Source organism: Anser brachyrhynchus, assembly GCF_964034855.1.
Source record: "Anser brachyrhynchus genome assembly, chromosome: 11".
Taxonomy (NCBI): Eukaryota; Metazoa; Chordata; class Aves; order Anseriformes; family Anatidae; genus Anser; species Anser brachyrhynchus.
The window spans coordinates 6,713,238-6,725,987 of NC_137706.1; the positions used below are offsets into that span (position 1 = coordinate 6,713,238).

The 12,750-nt window shown below is 37.8% G+C and overlaps 1 protein-coding gene across 9 annotated transcripts in view; it reads right to left on the minus strand.

Annotated features, from left to right (window-relative positions):
• ICE2 (interactor of little elongation complex ELL subunit 2) overlaps window positions 1-12,717 on the minus strand; it is a 30,609-nt gene extending 17,892 nt beyond the window's left edge. For 4 of the 9 annotated variants that reach the window (XR_013956085.1, XR_013956086.1, XR_013956087.1 and 1 more), the window contains exons 1-9: window positions 12,295-12,318; window positions 11,592-11,696; window positions 8,733-9,000; window positions 7,832-7,951; window positions 6,589-6,723; window positions 6,111-6,227; window positions 3,928-4,087; window positions 1,869-2,053; window positions 409-1,363 (exon numbers count right to left, since the gene is read on the minus strand). Coding sequence is in view for 6 of the 9 variants with exons in the window: in XM_080608040.1 (XP_080464166.1) it covers window positions 409-1,363; window positions 1,869-2,053; window positions 3,928-4,087; window positions 6,111-6,227; window positions 6,589-6,723; window positions 7,832-7,951; window positions 8,733-8,807 (1,747 nt within the window). In the remaining 3 variants the exon portion in view is untranslated. Of the gene's footprint in view, window positions 1-408; window positions 1,364-1,868; window positions 2,054-3,927; window positions 4,088-6,110; window positions 6,228-6,588; window positions 6,724-7,831; window positions 7,952-8,732; window positions 9,001-10,338; window positions 11,365-11,421; window positions 11,541-11,591; window positions 11,697-12,091; window positions 12,115-12,294; window positions 12,319-12,549 lie in introns of those variants that run through there. The other 5 variants (XM_080608041.1, XM_080608045.1, XM_080608043.1 and 2 more) reach the window with 5 other exon arrangements.
• Window positions 12,718-12,750: the final 33 nt, after the last annotated feature.

Here is a 12,750-nt window from a genome sequence, read left to right on the forward strand (position 1 = left end):
TTTTTTTTAAATGATTTTGGAAAATGTCTACTGTAACTTCTAAAGAGTACATTATTAAATACTCCCCCATATTTTATCCTACTTATTGTATTTCTTACACAAACAGACCATTCTATATGAATCGAATTGAAAGGCTGTTTTCTATGTCACAGTCACTCAACATAAAGAGACAAAAAAATACTTGGAATGAATGCCTACTGAGAGCTGCCATCTATTTATTGGTTACTGAAACAGCTCAAGCCTCTGGATTAGATAGTGGTGTAAAGATACTGTTAAAAAACCATATCCAAATAAATGTAACAGAAGTACTATTAGGATTTTCTTCACACAAAAGAATTACAATGTTTTTTCTCCTAAGTTTTAGTGAACTGTCTCAATTTTACTCCCTACCCTATGAACACTACTTACTCTTTGGCACACCCTGAAAAAGCCATGTCCAGGTATTCCTAGATGAGCCACTGGGATTGGAGGCAGGACTTGGCAAAGTTTCTGCATGGGAGACCACTGATGGCTTTGGAGATTGAGGCACATGAGCTTGCATAGCAGCAGGACTATCACAGCTCACTAATGGCTGCTCATGACCTTTTTGGGAAGGTGACTTAAGGAGTTCTGTTTGCATTTTCAAAATCTGTCCAACAGGATCAACTTCTTTGGACAACTTTCTTGTTAGCATTCTGGAAGCACTTTCTCCCTGATCGATGACTTCTGAGCAATCAGTCATACTTGCTGATGGATTTTGGGTGGGGGAAGGTGACTTGGAAGTCCGTGCTGAGGTACGAGAAACAGTGTTTGGTACAGTTGTTTTGCAAGAATCAGTGTTTTTACATTCTGTATCAATTATCAAACGATCTTCATCAGTGTCACTACTGCATAAAGGAGTGTATGTCTCATTTTTTTGTGCAGCGTCAGACTCTTTCTTGAAACTAACAGCATTATATGAAGTATTTAATTTTGTTTCATTGTCTGATACTTTCTTGTTCATGACATGCTGTGCTTTGTTCAACTGTACCTCCTCCGACTGAAAGTTTTTATGAGATGAGTTTTCTCCAGGGCTGAAGCATAGAACACCACATGATGGAAACTGCATGCTGGAATTCGATGAAACTCCTTGCTCAGAAACTGAGGTTTTTCCTTGTTCAGCTTCACTGTTTACAGCGGATGTCTTTTTCTTTCCTAATTTTAGGTCATGTGACAAAACTTTACCAGCATTACTAACTGTAGGAGAAGTATTTTCTGTTTTAGAAATCCTTGAGAGTTTGACAGCTGCACCAAAAGTTTCCAGTTCTGTAACATCATCATCAAACTCCATTCCTGTGTCATTTGGAAGAGGAATCTTCCTGTATTCGCAGGTATCAGAAGCCATCTTAACACAGGGAGAAAAAGAAAAATATAATACAATCAAACAGGCCAATAAATAGAATGTATGAATCACAAATGAGACACTGCCAAGTTGGAAACCTGAAAACTGTTCTACTATCCACATTTTGACTGTTGGGAGACAGGGGCCGTTAATGAAAAAATGCCAGTGTTTCATGTGGAATATCTTAAACCATAGGTATTGAAAGGCCTTTCAAAAGAGAAGAAAAGCCCATAGAACTTTTACTTCCTAAATAAACCAGTCAAAATATATTTTAAAGAAGTAAACATTAAATCTGAGCTGAAGACAAAAAAGAAGCATTTAAAGGAACTAGACAGACAGACATCTTTAAAGACAGAGCCTGTACCTCAATAGTAGAAAAACTGTCAACAGGAAACCTAAACTTGCCTTTATTAAGACACAACAAGTAACTTAGGAACTATAACCTAGTAGGTTTTTTTGTTTGTTTGTTTCATTTTGTTTTACCCAAACAAAATGTGAAGCTACGTACTTCCCACTGAAGTAGATTGTCCTCAGCTGGTTTGTCCATCAAAACATCAGAAACTGAAACGTAAGACTTCTTAGATGCTAGGAAATCTATTGGAATTTCATGGAAGACTTGGTTCCTCTCTCTTACTGTCATTTCCTTTTTCAGAAGAGGTGAGTCAATGTAAACCACTTTAGCTGGTTTGCTATCTTTTCAAAAAAGGGAAGTCATTGAGTTCGTATTAAGAGGAAGGAAAAAAAAGACCACTGTACAATTTAAACAATAAATCTTTGAACTTCCAAATATGTTCAAATCTGTTCCACATTCACACTAGATGAGAAAGTACGCTCTCATTCACTATCAATGGAAAATAGAAGTATGTCCAGATTAATAGTGCAAATTATGATCATCCTGAAGCAGCAATACAGAACACATTAACAGTTGATTACATTTTAAATGCAATTCTACATAGAGAATTTCTAAGTAAGAATTAAGGATTCAAGATTCTTCATATCACATTAAAGTAATGGCCGCAGTTTAAATTTCTTCTACCCAGTAACTAGATTAGGGCTCTGCTGCCCCACTCCCTTTTGTTTACAACTTACATATACATCATTAGTAAATTCATCCAAAACCAAAGGCAATACCCAGGCCAATATTATACAGAAATCAATGGCACAGGTGGGCCACACTATCTCTGTTTTAGAAAAATCTTAGAATTAAGAATCGTAGAAACACAAATATTAATGCAAGATGTGGAGGTGAGGGGTGTGGGCAATGGATATAGAGAAGAAACCCTTTAAGAAACATTATGTAATGCTAACACACTCTCAGCCCACTCCACTGGCTCTCAGCTCTCACCCCACTGGCTGTTAACTTTGAATCTAAAAGTTAAGCTTAAAAACCATAAAGCTGGTATGAAAGGAGTCAGGCACATCATTACAGATAAAGTACTTAAATGTTTTGGTAGAAAAATTAAAAACTTGTAAAATGTGCAGATATTTGCTAGCTACTATTATCCAAGAGTTTGCCATACAAATCTGTGTGAAGTACACACAACAGACATTTCAAGATAATATTCATTACTAATACTCATAATGGAGAAAAAAAAGGGGTAACAAGGCAGTCTATATTCAAATTACTGATGGGGTGCTTGACAAAAGTATAGTATTCAGATGATTATTCAAAACATTTTTCATTGCGATTGGGAACATGAATAAATAATGAATGTTCATGGAGTACATTCATTATTCCATGATCTGAATTGGTCCTTTTAATTCAAGAAGGCACTTGCTCTTATTCTTTTTTATTTAAATAAAACTCCAGAGTTTCTTTGTATCTTATTGAAACTTGTTCATTTGATAGTATTAACAGCACCATGCAGTGTTTTCTTACCAAGGAGCAGAGTTTACAGTTTTAAGAAGCAAAAGGACATTTAACTGACTTTTTTTTTTTTCCCCAACTGGAAAATAGCTCTCTCTCTCCAAACCCAACATTAATGGCTATACCTATAGCGGTTGTTACTATTCTCAGTAACAAGGAGAATGAGGTGTAGAAAACTATGACACAACCTTGCTATTAGCCTTCCTCTTTGATAACAGATGGCATTCTATAATCAATGGATTTTTTGAATTATTTTTTATGATAACTGCACTTAAATTACCATTGTTCTTTAAAAAGCATAGGTATCTGACTCATTACCAGATTACACTTGAAAATCATTTACTTCAGATTTTTACCCTTTAAGGGGTATGAACTGAATCAGCCAGATTTTATTGCTTTGTTAGTTTTTTTAAATTAAAAACATGTAAGCATTTGAGAAACTTACAGCTACATTCTAGAGGGCAGCTTCTTCAGAAAGGGTTAAGAATCTGAACTTAGAATTACAATTATGATTTTCATTAACCCAAACTAAACTATTTTATTATCGTGTAAACTAAACCAGACTATGTTCTCCCTTCCCTCAGTTGATTTTACTTGACATACTGATTTCTTGTTCTTCAATCAGCTGAAAACAGATTATGAGTATATATAAAAGACTTCGTGGACAAAAATGTAGTTTTTGGAAAAAAATATACTGTACCTGCAGCAGGGATCATCTTAACACAAACTGGAATTTCCCACTGTTCCTTGTAATTTAGTCCATGGTTATTCAGCAAAGTAAATAATGACTGATTACTTAAAACAACTTGAGGAGAGTATTTCAAAGCAAGTTTTTCTGCATTTGAATCTGAACTAATATCCTAAACAGAAAAAGTTAGAATTGAAAGGTTTTTTAAGAAAGACATTGAATTTTAAATTCAAAACCAACCAAACAACTAACATAGATTAACTTCCACCCTTACAGAAGCCCAAATACGACCGGAATCAAAGGAAAAAGTAAAAAAAAAAAAAAAAAAAAAAACACTCTCCTTAAGGTTTTTGCCTGAATCCTACAGTTCCACCTTGCAGCATAAGAAAAAATGTCTGTCCTGGTTCCAGTTAGGACAGAGTTAATTTTTCCTCCTAGTAGCTGGTAGGGTGCTATGTTTTGGATTAGGATGAGAAGAGCGCTGATAACATGCTGATGTTTTAATTGTTGCAGAGCAGTGCTTACACCAGGCCAAGGACTTTTCGGCTTCTCGCTCTGTCCTGCCAGCGAGCAGGCTGGGGGTGCAGCAGGAGCTGGGAGGGGACAGACCCAGGACAGCTGACCCAAACTGGCCGAAGGGGGATTCCATACCATCTGACGTCATGCTAAACAATATATAGGGGTGGCTGGCCGGGGTGGGGGGCCGGCTGCTCGGGGATAGGCTGGGCATCGGTCAGCGGGTGGTGAGCAAATGCATTGTGCATCACTTGTTTCTTACACATTATTATTATTAATACTATGATCATTATCATTATCATTATTATATTCCTGTCTTAATATTAACTGTCTTTATCTCAACTCACAGGGTTCACTTTCCCGTTTCTCTCCCCCATCCCAGAGAGGGAGGGGGGAGGGTGAGCGAACGGCTGTGTGGTGTTTAGCTGCCAGCCGGGTTAAACCACAACAATGTCTTATCTTGTATCTTTCTATTAATTCCTACTAATTTGAATTACTAGGTCAAACAGGAATTTGGAGGATAGTAAAATACAGGAACACAATGTAGAAGAAAAAACAACACATTCATTCTAACATATATTACAGATGTTCATGTAAGTTAAGTAATGGCATCATAAAGCAGTCTAACAGTAAAGCACAATTAAAACTGCACAGTTGTTTGAATACAAGTTACCTCTAAAGAACCTTAAATATAAAAATATGAAGAATATAAACTGAGATGACAGAAGTAGAAAAATTATGAATACAAGTTCCCATGAAAAGAGGAGGTTGAGCATGCTCACAAGGTGGAAGAAGAACAATTAAGAACTGTGGAGATAATGGAAGCACAGGAGCCCTAAGGGCCATGAGGGAGAACATCTAGCCATATTCTTTTTTCTGCCACCTGAGACAACCTGAGAAATAGTAGTTTACAGCTCTAACACCTTCTATGGTCACCTCCGCTGCTTTCTTAAGCAACAAACGTCTTTGCAATTGCACTGTCTCTGTTGAGAGGTTGGTTTCTGATACGTGAAAAAAAATCCTTAAATAGGTGGATAGCAAACTATCTGGAATAAACAGTCAAACTGAGCAAATTATACAGAATGAAAACACTAATCCACTTTCTCTGAGGGTGAACACAAACAGCAACAGCAGGTACTTAACAGCAAGGTGGAATGGAAAAGTTGTTCAACTCAGACATGGAGTTTATGCTGTTTAGCAAAGGAAATTTCCAGGTTAAGGAAATGTAATCCACTTTTCAGAAAACTAAACAGTCTAAAATATTTTTTCTTATTGTCAGAACTGCTTAAATCAGAAACCTTCACCCACCCTCCTCCCCCCACCCACACCCCAGCTTTATAATTGCAAAGCAGAATTTAAATGGAACAATAATAAACAATTCTATCTAGCTTTCACAATGTATTCTAATTAAAGGGCCTCTCTAATATTTCACAGAGAGAAAAGCGAAGTCCCATCATGAGGCACTAGCTCAAAAATGCCATAAGCTGATTTTCAAAGAAGACGGTATGATTGCTATACGTGAAATACTACACAAGTAACAACACAGTACATTTTTGTATGCTACAGTATGTGTAAGATGAAGACGAAAATGATGAAACTTAATGCTGCCACATAAGAAGAAACAAATCACTCTTTACTACAATATATGCCATAAAAATTACAATAAAAAGGTTACTTACATTTTGCATAATAGAAGCCTTTTTATCTGGAGTTATAAAAGACGTAACAGTTTTATAATCTGTGGGCAGCTGAACAGGCATGGTAGGGAAATATGCTTTACCATATCTTGCTGTGCCCTTAACGAAAATAGAGCAATACCAGGAAACAACTTTAACTGAAATCATGATGACCCAACATTTTTGTAATGAAAGATATTAAGAATTTATGCAGGTGCAAGTTAGTGTTACGTTAAGAAGAAGAAAAAAAGTATTATTAACATACAATTTTTAGTTGTAAGCATACAATGAAGGGGGTTAACAGCCTTACTGCCAAGAATAATTTTATTATTTTTACTCAAATGCTTTTCACTGAGTTATAATCCCAAACCAAGCATTGGATATTACTTATAACAAATTCAATCTTGGCATAACACAATTCAGATACAAATACACTGATTTGAGAATAACAACAGAACAACAAGTATATGTAGGATATTACCATTACAAGAAGAGTTTTTTCCAGCCTAAAGGTCAACTGTGTGTTAAATTTTCCTCCCATGATACTCATGATCTCCTGGAGTGTGTAAAACTCAGGAAACTTCTTCACGTGTCCAATACAAGCACTGAATAATTCCTAACAAACAAACAAACAAAACCTTTAAGCATTTGTGTCTTTCATAAGAATTTCAATAAACTTATTTCCTGCAATTGCCATACTTCCATTTCAATATTCTTCCTGTAGAGAATACAGAAATAGCTAGCGGAGTACTGTCAAAGTTTGGAGGCATGTTCTGAGCAGAAGTTAAGATTGATTATTATTGCTTAAGATAGCTGTAAACTGTAAGATAAAAAAATCACAAATTCCCCCCCGTTTTTTTTTAAAGCACGATTTTTGTCATCATGTTTCCAAACTGTGTTAATGGGAGAAAAAAATTATCTTGTACATGAAAACCCACAAAATAAAGCATTCTCATGAAATAAAAGCAATCCTTCTGACTTTAACTATACTTTCTACTCTCTAATAAGGACATTTATTTTTCTGTTTTATTCTGTAAAATAAAGTGATATGGTACTTACTAGAACAGACAAATTTTTGCAAGAAGTATTTAACTAGGCCACTTTAATTAAAGCGTGATACTATGTGGAAAAAATCAACAGAAAGTCAACCTAGTGATGGGAAAGTTAATCAAATCTGTATTCTGGAATTCTTTTCCCGAAGTGTGTTATTAAACCAAGAATGATATATAAATTGCAGTCATGTTTGATTTTAGAATCGTCTAACTGGATATTTAACACAGCATAAACTTGCAGATGGTTATGATTAAAGCCTGATTAACCTCTGATTAAGGTGACTTTGTAACACACTACTTCGGAGGAAAGCTTAACATTCTGCTCAATATGTGCTCCAGTAGTGTGTGTTTATTTTCAGATTGTCAATGTAAATGCACTTAAGGAATGATTTCTTCCTTCCCAATAGGAAGATCTCACATTGACGACTTACCATACCTTTCTACAGTATTGCATTCAATGACCTCACTTCTGTCATATCTTACTGACTCCAGCTGAACTGTGGGCCAAGTCACGCTGGACAGCCTAAGTGGAATTCCATGTCTCAACCAGACATGGAATCAGCAGAAGTTCTGGGAACATCACATCCCATGAGCAGTGTGTATGTATCTTAATCGTGATTTCAATATGATTGTTTAAGAAGGGTACGAATTAAAAACGGCACTGACAATTACCTCAGTATAAAGTACTGCATCTTCAGAGATGTTATCGTAGTCTTGGGAGCAGCTTTTTGCAGCATTTTGAGCAAATTTCATAAATTCTGCAACTTCATTGTTTACTGCTTCTTTCATTTGCTGGGAAGGGGAAAAAACAATTCTCATTTTTAAGTCACAGTGGACTCCTGTAGACTATGTATGTAAACAGCAAAATTTCCAGAGAGGTAGCACAGGCAATGGATATGAGGAAGGGCACAGATTCCATTTCATGATCCATCTGGCAAGTCTCTGCATGTCTCCAATTTCACAAGTAAAAAAAAGGCAAAAAAAGTTTGCAAGATTACGCTCACTTCCTTTAAAAACAAAGGAAAACAGAGCAAGCTCTTTTTGACCATGCATTGGTGGTTGGGAAAAAAAAAAAAAGAGGGGGGTTACAAGACACTATTGGAGCAAGTTTACATGATGAAGTGAGGTTATCTGAGCTCTGACTTAATAAGCAATTACAGCGTAAATAACAATGCAGTACATACTGATTTGCCCAGAGAAGACTTTCCCACAGATATAGTACTAAACAAAGGAAACGGCATTTACAAGGAAGCACAGGATACCAAATGCAATGGCTCTAAAACGTTTACTGATTAATTATGATATATAGCATTCAGCTAAAATTATACAACCAACCAACATGAAACATTTTAGCTCCCGCTAAAAAGAAAAAAAAGGGAATAGCTTTCAATTAAAAAAAAAAACTTTCCATTTATTTAAAAATGTTACTCCAAATACCTTAAACCTTTATTGCCACTCACAATACCATATTAAAAGGGAGTTATGACAAATTCAATGTTAAAACACTTCTGCTACATTGTAAGACTCTCCTCTGTGATATTCATGTGTGTATGAATCTACACATACAGCTTACCAGATACGTGAGTAATTCCCTTTGATTTGCTGCATTGAGTGGAAAATGGTTGGTTTTTTTTGAGAACTTAGTCATCAGATATAAGTATGTTTTCTGCTCCTTCTCAGTCAAACAAGAAGTAAATGGATAGGGGAGTCTAGGTTCTGGAAAAGGATGATCATCAGTTGTGGATTTAGCATCCACCTCAAGTGGATCTGCAGACTGTATGTTACAAGTCTGTTTGTTTTCTGAAGAGTTTGCCAATACCACCACATTTTTCTTTGCCACTCTGAAAGAAAAGTAATAAGCGAAAGAACTTATGCTTTTCACATGAAGAGTAATATTTTTCAGAACTAATAAAGACAGTCATGCAAGATTAAATTTCAAATTCAGCAAAATGCACCAAGTGATACTGTCCTATTCCAATTCCTAGCCTAAGTCCTAGGAATTTTCTTATTCTGAAACTTCACCCGGGCCATCAGACTAACCGTTAGTACCAACAGCAGGTTTGACATTGATTTCAAGACCAAAAAAAGGGTTTTTAATCTTCTTTTTAAAAGGTGTATATATTCATTTGTATAATGAATATTGAGACTAAAAGCTATATATGAAACTCTGATTCTTTGCTCTGGAAACACATCAGTGAAATGACAGCCTCAACATTTCCTCATTAGCTGATGCGTGTTATTCAGAAAATTTGCACTCAGAGAGGCCTACCTTATGAGTTGACATTATGTCAGTAAAGGCGAAAGACTACATATAAAAAGCCTTTCTTTCCCTGTGAAAAAAATTAAATGAAAAACTACTTAACTGTAACAATAGGAATTCCAGATCTCCTTAAAGATTTTTGCTAGGAATAGAGTATACAAGTTTCATTTTCAGTTCTGAACAGTGCTAAAATTATTTGCCAAAAATGGCACTGGGCTAAGGTAAGGAGTGTTAGCATCCCCCACAACAACAAAGAAGTAACATTATAAATCTGGTTCTTAAAACAACCCCGGTACGTGAAGACCAGCTTAGCCCTGCTCTATTTAAAATAAGTGGTTTTTACAAAGAAAATACTTAAAGTTAACAAAATGAACATTAACTGCTGATCTTGGAAAAAGCATATTTTTAAGATACAGTTTCAGCAGTAGAAAACATCTCAAGAGTTATTCAAACCCAACAGTATCACATCCACAGTTCTTAATAATACTTCACAGCTGTCTCTCTGAATATGAGAATGTGTCCATCCTTGTGGCACAAACTGGCAAATTTAATTAAGCTGCAGCAGCAACAAGATGCTGACTCAGATATGCCAATGTAAGAACGTCAAGAAATTCTAGCAGCTTAAATTGGCTATATTCAGCACTGAATGAAATGGCAGCACATCAAGATCATTTCAGTATGCAGTGCTGTCACAATCTTCATCAGGGTGCAAACCAAAATAATCTGACAGAGCTTTTCTGTCCATATTTACAGCATTATACTTTATTTAAGCTGACGGCTTAAATTTTTCCCCTTCATTTTATCAGCAACCTGTCTTTACAGTTTCTATGGTGAGAGAACATACGCTTTAGTAAATATTTCTCAGAAACCCCAATATACAAATTGACATGCTTCCTCCAGCTTTTACTTTCATATTTACCCCAACAGGTTACATTTCTCTTCTTCTTGATGATGGCCACTCAACCCAGTTCCACTGATATCCCAATTTTTTTGATTGCAACTTCTTTCCAAGTATAAACCCTCTTCTACCATACACAACTGAATGTAATCACACTCCTAAGTACAGTCATGTATTCTCCAAGCCCCTCCTCCCCCCCCCTTTTTTTTTTAACCTCATCGAATGGAAGAATCCTACAGCAGTATCAAATAATACCCTGTGAGGATTGTGCTCATCTCAGTCAGCACAAGGATGGTTATTCCAACATAGATAAACCCAGCAAAACACTTAAATCCTTTTCTCTAGCTAAAGATGTAGGACATGGAGAGACATCTATTCCTCTACAAAGCATGTTTTCAGTATCAGTTAATGAAAACAGAGCAATTCCCTTTGGAACAAATTACTTCTCCACGTGCTAATTTCCTCACTTAGAGCACAGCAGCTACCTGAGTTTCAATCCCCATTTTCCATTATGTGAATATTCATCCATCAAGAGCAGCTTTCAGTTCTATCTCCCTAGCAGCTGGAGGCTTTCTTAAAACAAACAAACAAACAAGGGAATAGCCTAAATACAATATTCCAGCTTTTGAAACCCAGCAGTACATAGTATTATCTATGCCAAAATTATTTGCGTCCACAGCATTTCACTTCACATCCTTCAGCTAACAGCCTATATGGTTTTCTGATTATCCAAGGAATTAGTTGAATCTCCACTGCAGCTAATATGCTGTTGTTCCATGTAAACAGTGCTAGGTACTTCCAAAAGACACAAGTAAAAAGGATTTCAATGCATAGAAGCATCAGCCTTCTACAAAGTGAGAAGACAAGAGACTGACAACAATTGTTAGAAAGAGTTAGGTCTGGTTCATGGGTTGCAGACTCTTTATCATGGCTGTGTGCTTCAGCCCTCTTTGGTAAGCAAAACCAAGACAAAAAAAAAACACATAAAAAAACCACCAAATCAAACCCCCACACACATCCAACACCGAAACAAAACAACCCTCCCAAAAATACAAGCCCCATTCTCCAAGACAGTAAAGACCAGAGGTCCCAACCTAAACTCACCTCCCTTGTGTGGTTTCACATCAGGAAAGGCACAGCCCAGCTGCTGCCCCACACAGCCATTACCAAATCATTCCACATCCGATAACATACAGTATGCTCGCGAAACAATAAAACCATGTATAAATTCAGAAGAACAACTACAAAGAGCATAAAATTATAACAAAGTATACCTGTTTGATAAATTCCATAGTTCATACAGGCTTGGAGACAATGAGTATTTTTCATAAATTTCATGTGAGAAAAATACTTCACTGCCATTTTTTGGTGGAATATCCCTGATAATAAAGAACAAAATAAGAACATTGCAACACACAACAAATTAAAGGCCAAATCTGACCCCAAGGAACAATGAACGGCATTAATTATTAAAAACTGGAGACTATCTATACAGCGTTCCACCCTTCCCTTCTCAGAGAGCCTATGTATGCAGTGTCAAATTCCCTAGTGGTTTTTAGTAGTTAACACCTTCTTCATGGTCCAAAAAGAACAATTTAATTAATTCTTTGCATAAATTCTGGATGTGGCTACAGGGACTGATGTAGTTATATGCCTTCAGAGGTTCATAGATCAAACCCCACCAGAGTAAATTAGCTAGAATTTGGAGAAAAAACACAGCCATCCTGTTTATGTTTCTTCATAAAAGGGAGGTCGTCTTTTAAACAGCCCTTGCCATCTGAACGGTGCTTTTGCTTTGGGATGAAGCCCTTCCAGTGTAGAGTTTACACAACACCCATCTTCCCAAACTGCCTTGAAAGGCACGAGGAAAGATTTGTCTCCTTCACTCTTTAAAAAAATAAAATAAAATAGTGACTTAAAATGACGTCACTTCTCTGTAGTGATTTTCTGTGTAAAACCAAACCCAGCACCTCTTACCAGGCTGCCCGCCCCCTCTCCTCCCCTCCGCAAGACGAACGGCACAAAATGGCGCCGCCCAGCCCTCGGTCCCCGGGCCCTCGGCGGGGCGGGAACTGAGACCCCAGCCCGCCCCGCCCCGCCCCGCTCCCGCCCTGGCGCATGCGCGCCGCCGCCGTGGTGCCAGTGGGAGCGCGGGGCCAGCCTCCCGCCCGCCGCCGCTCCTGAGGCGCGCCCCCGCGGGCCGGGGGGCGGCGGGGAGCGCAGCGCACCCACCAGGCCAGCCGCTGCTCTGCCGCCGCCATCTTGGTGCCCCCTCGGGGCGACGGCTCCGTCGCTCGCTCGTCCCGCCGCTGGCCGAGCCCGCCCTCACGGCGCTGGCCAATCAGCGTAGCGCGCGCGGGGATCGGGTGTGCTGAGGCAGCCAATGGCGACGTAGGCGCGGGCGGCCATCTTGTGGCAGGGGCCGCCGCTGCA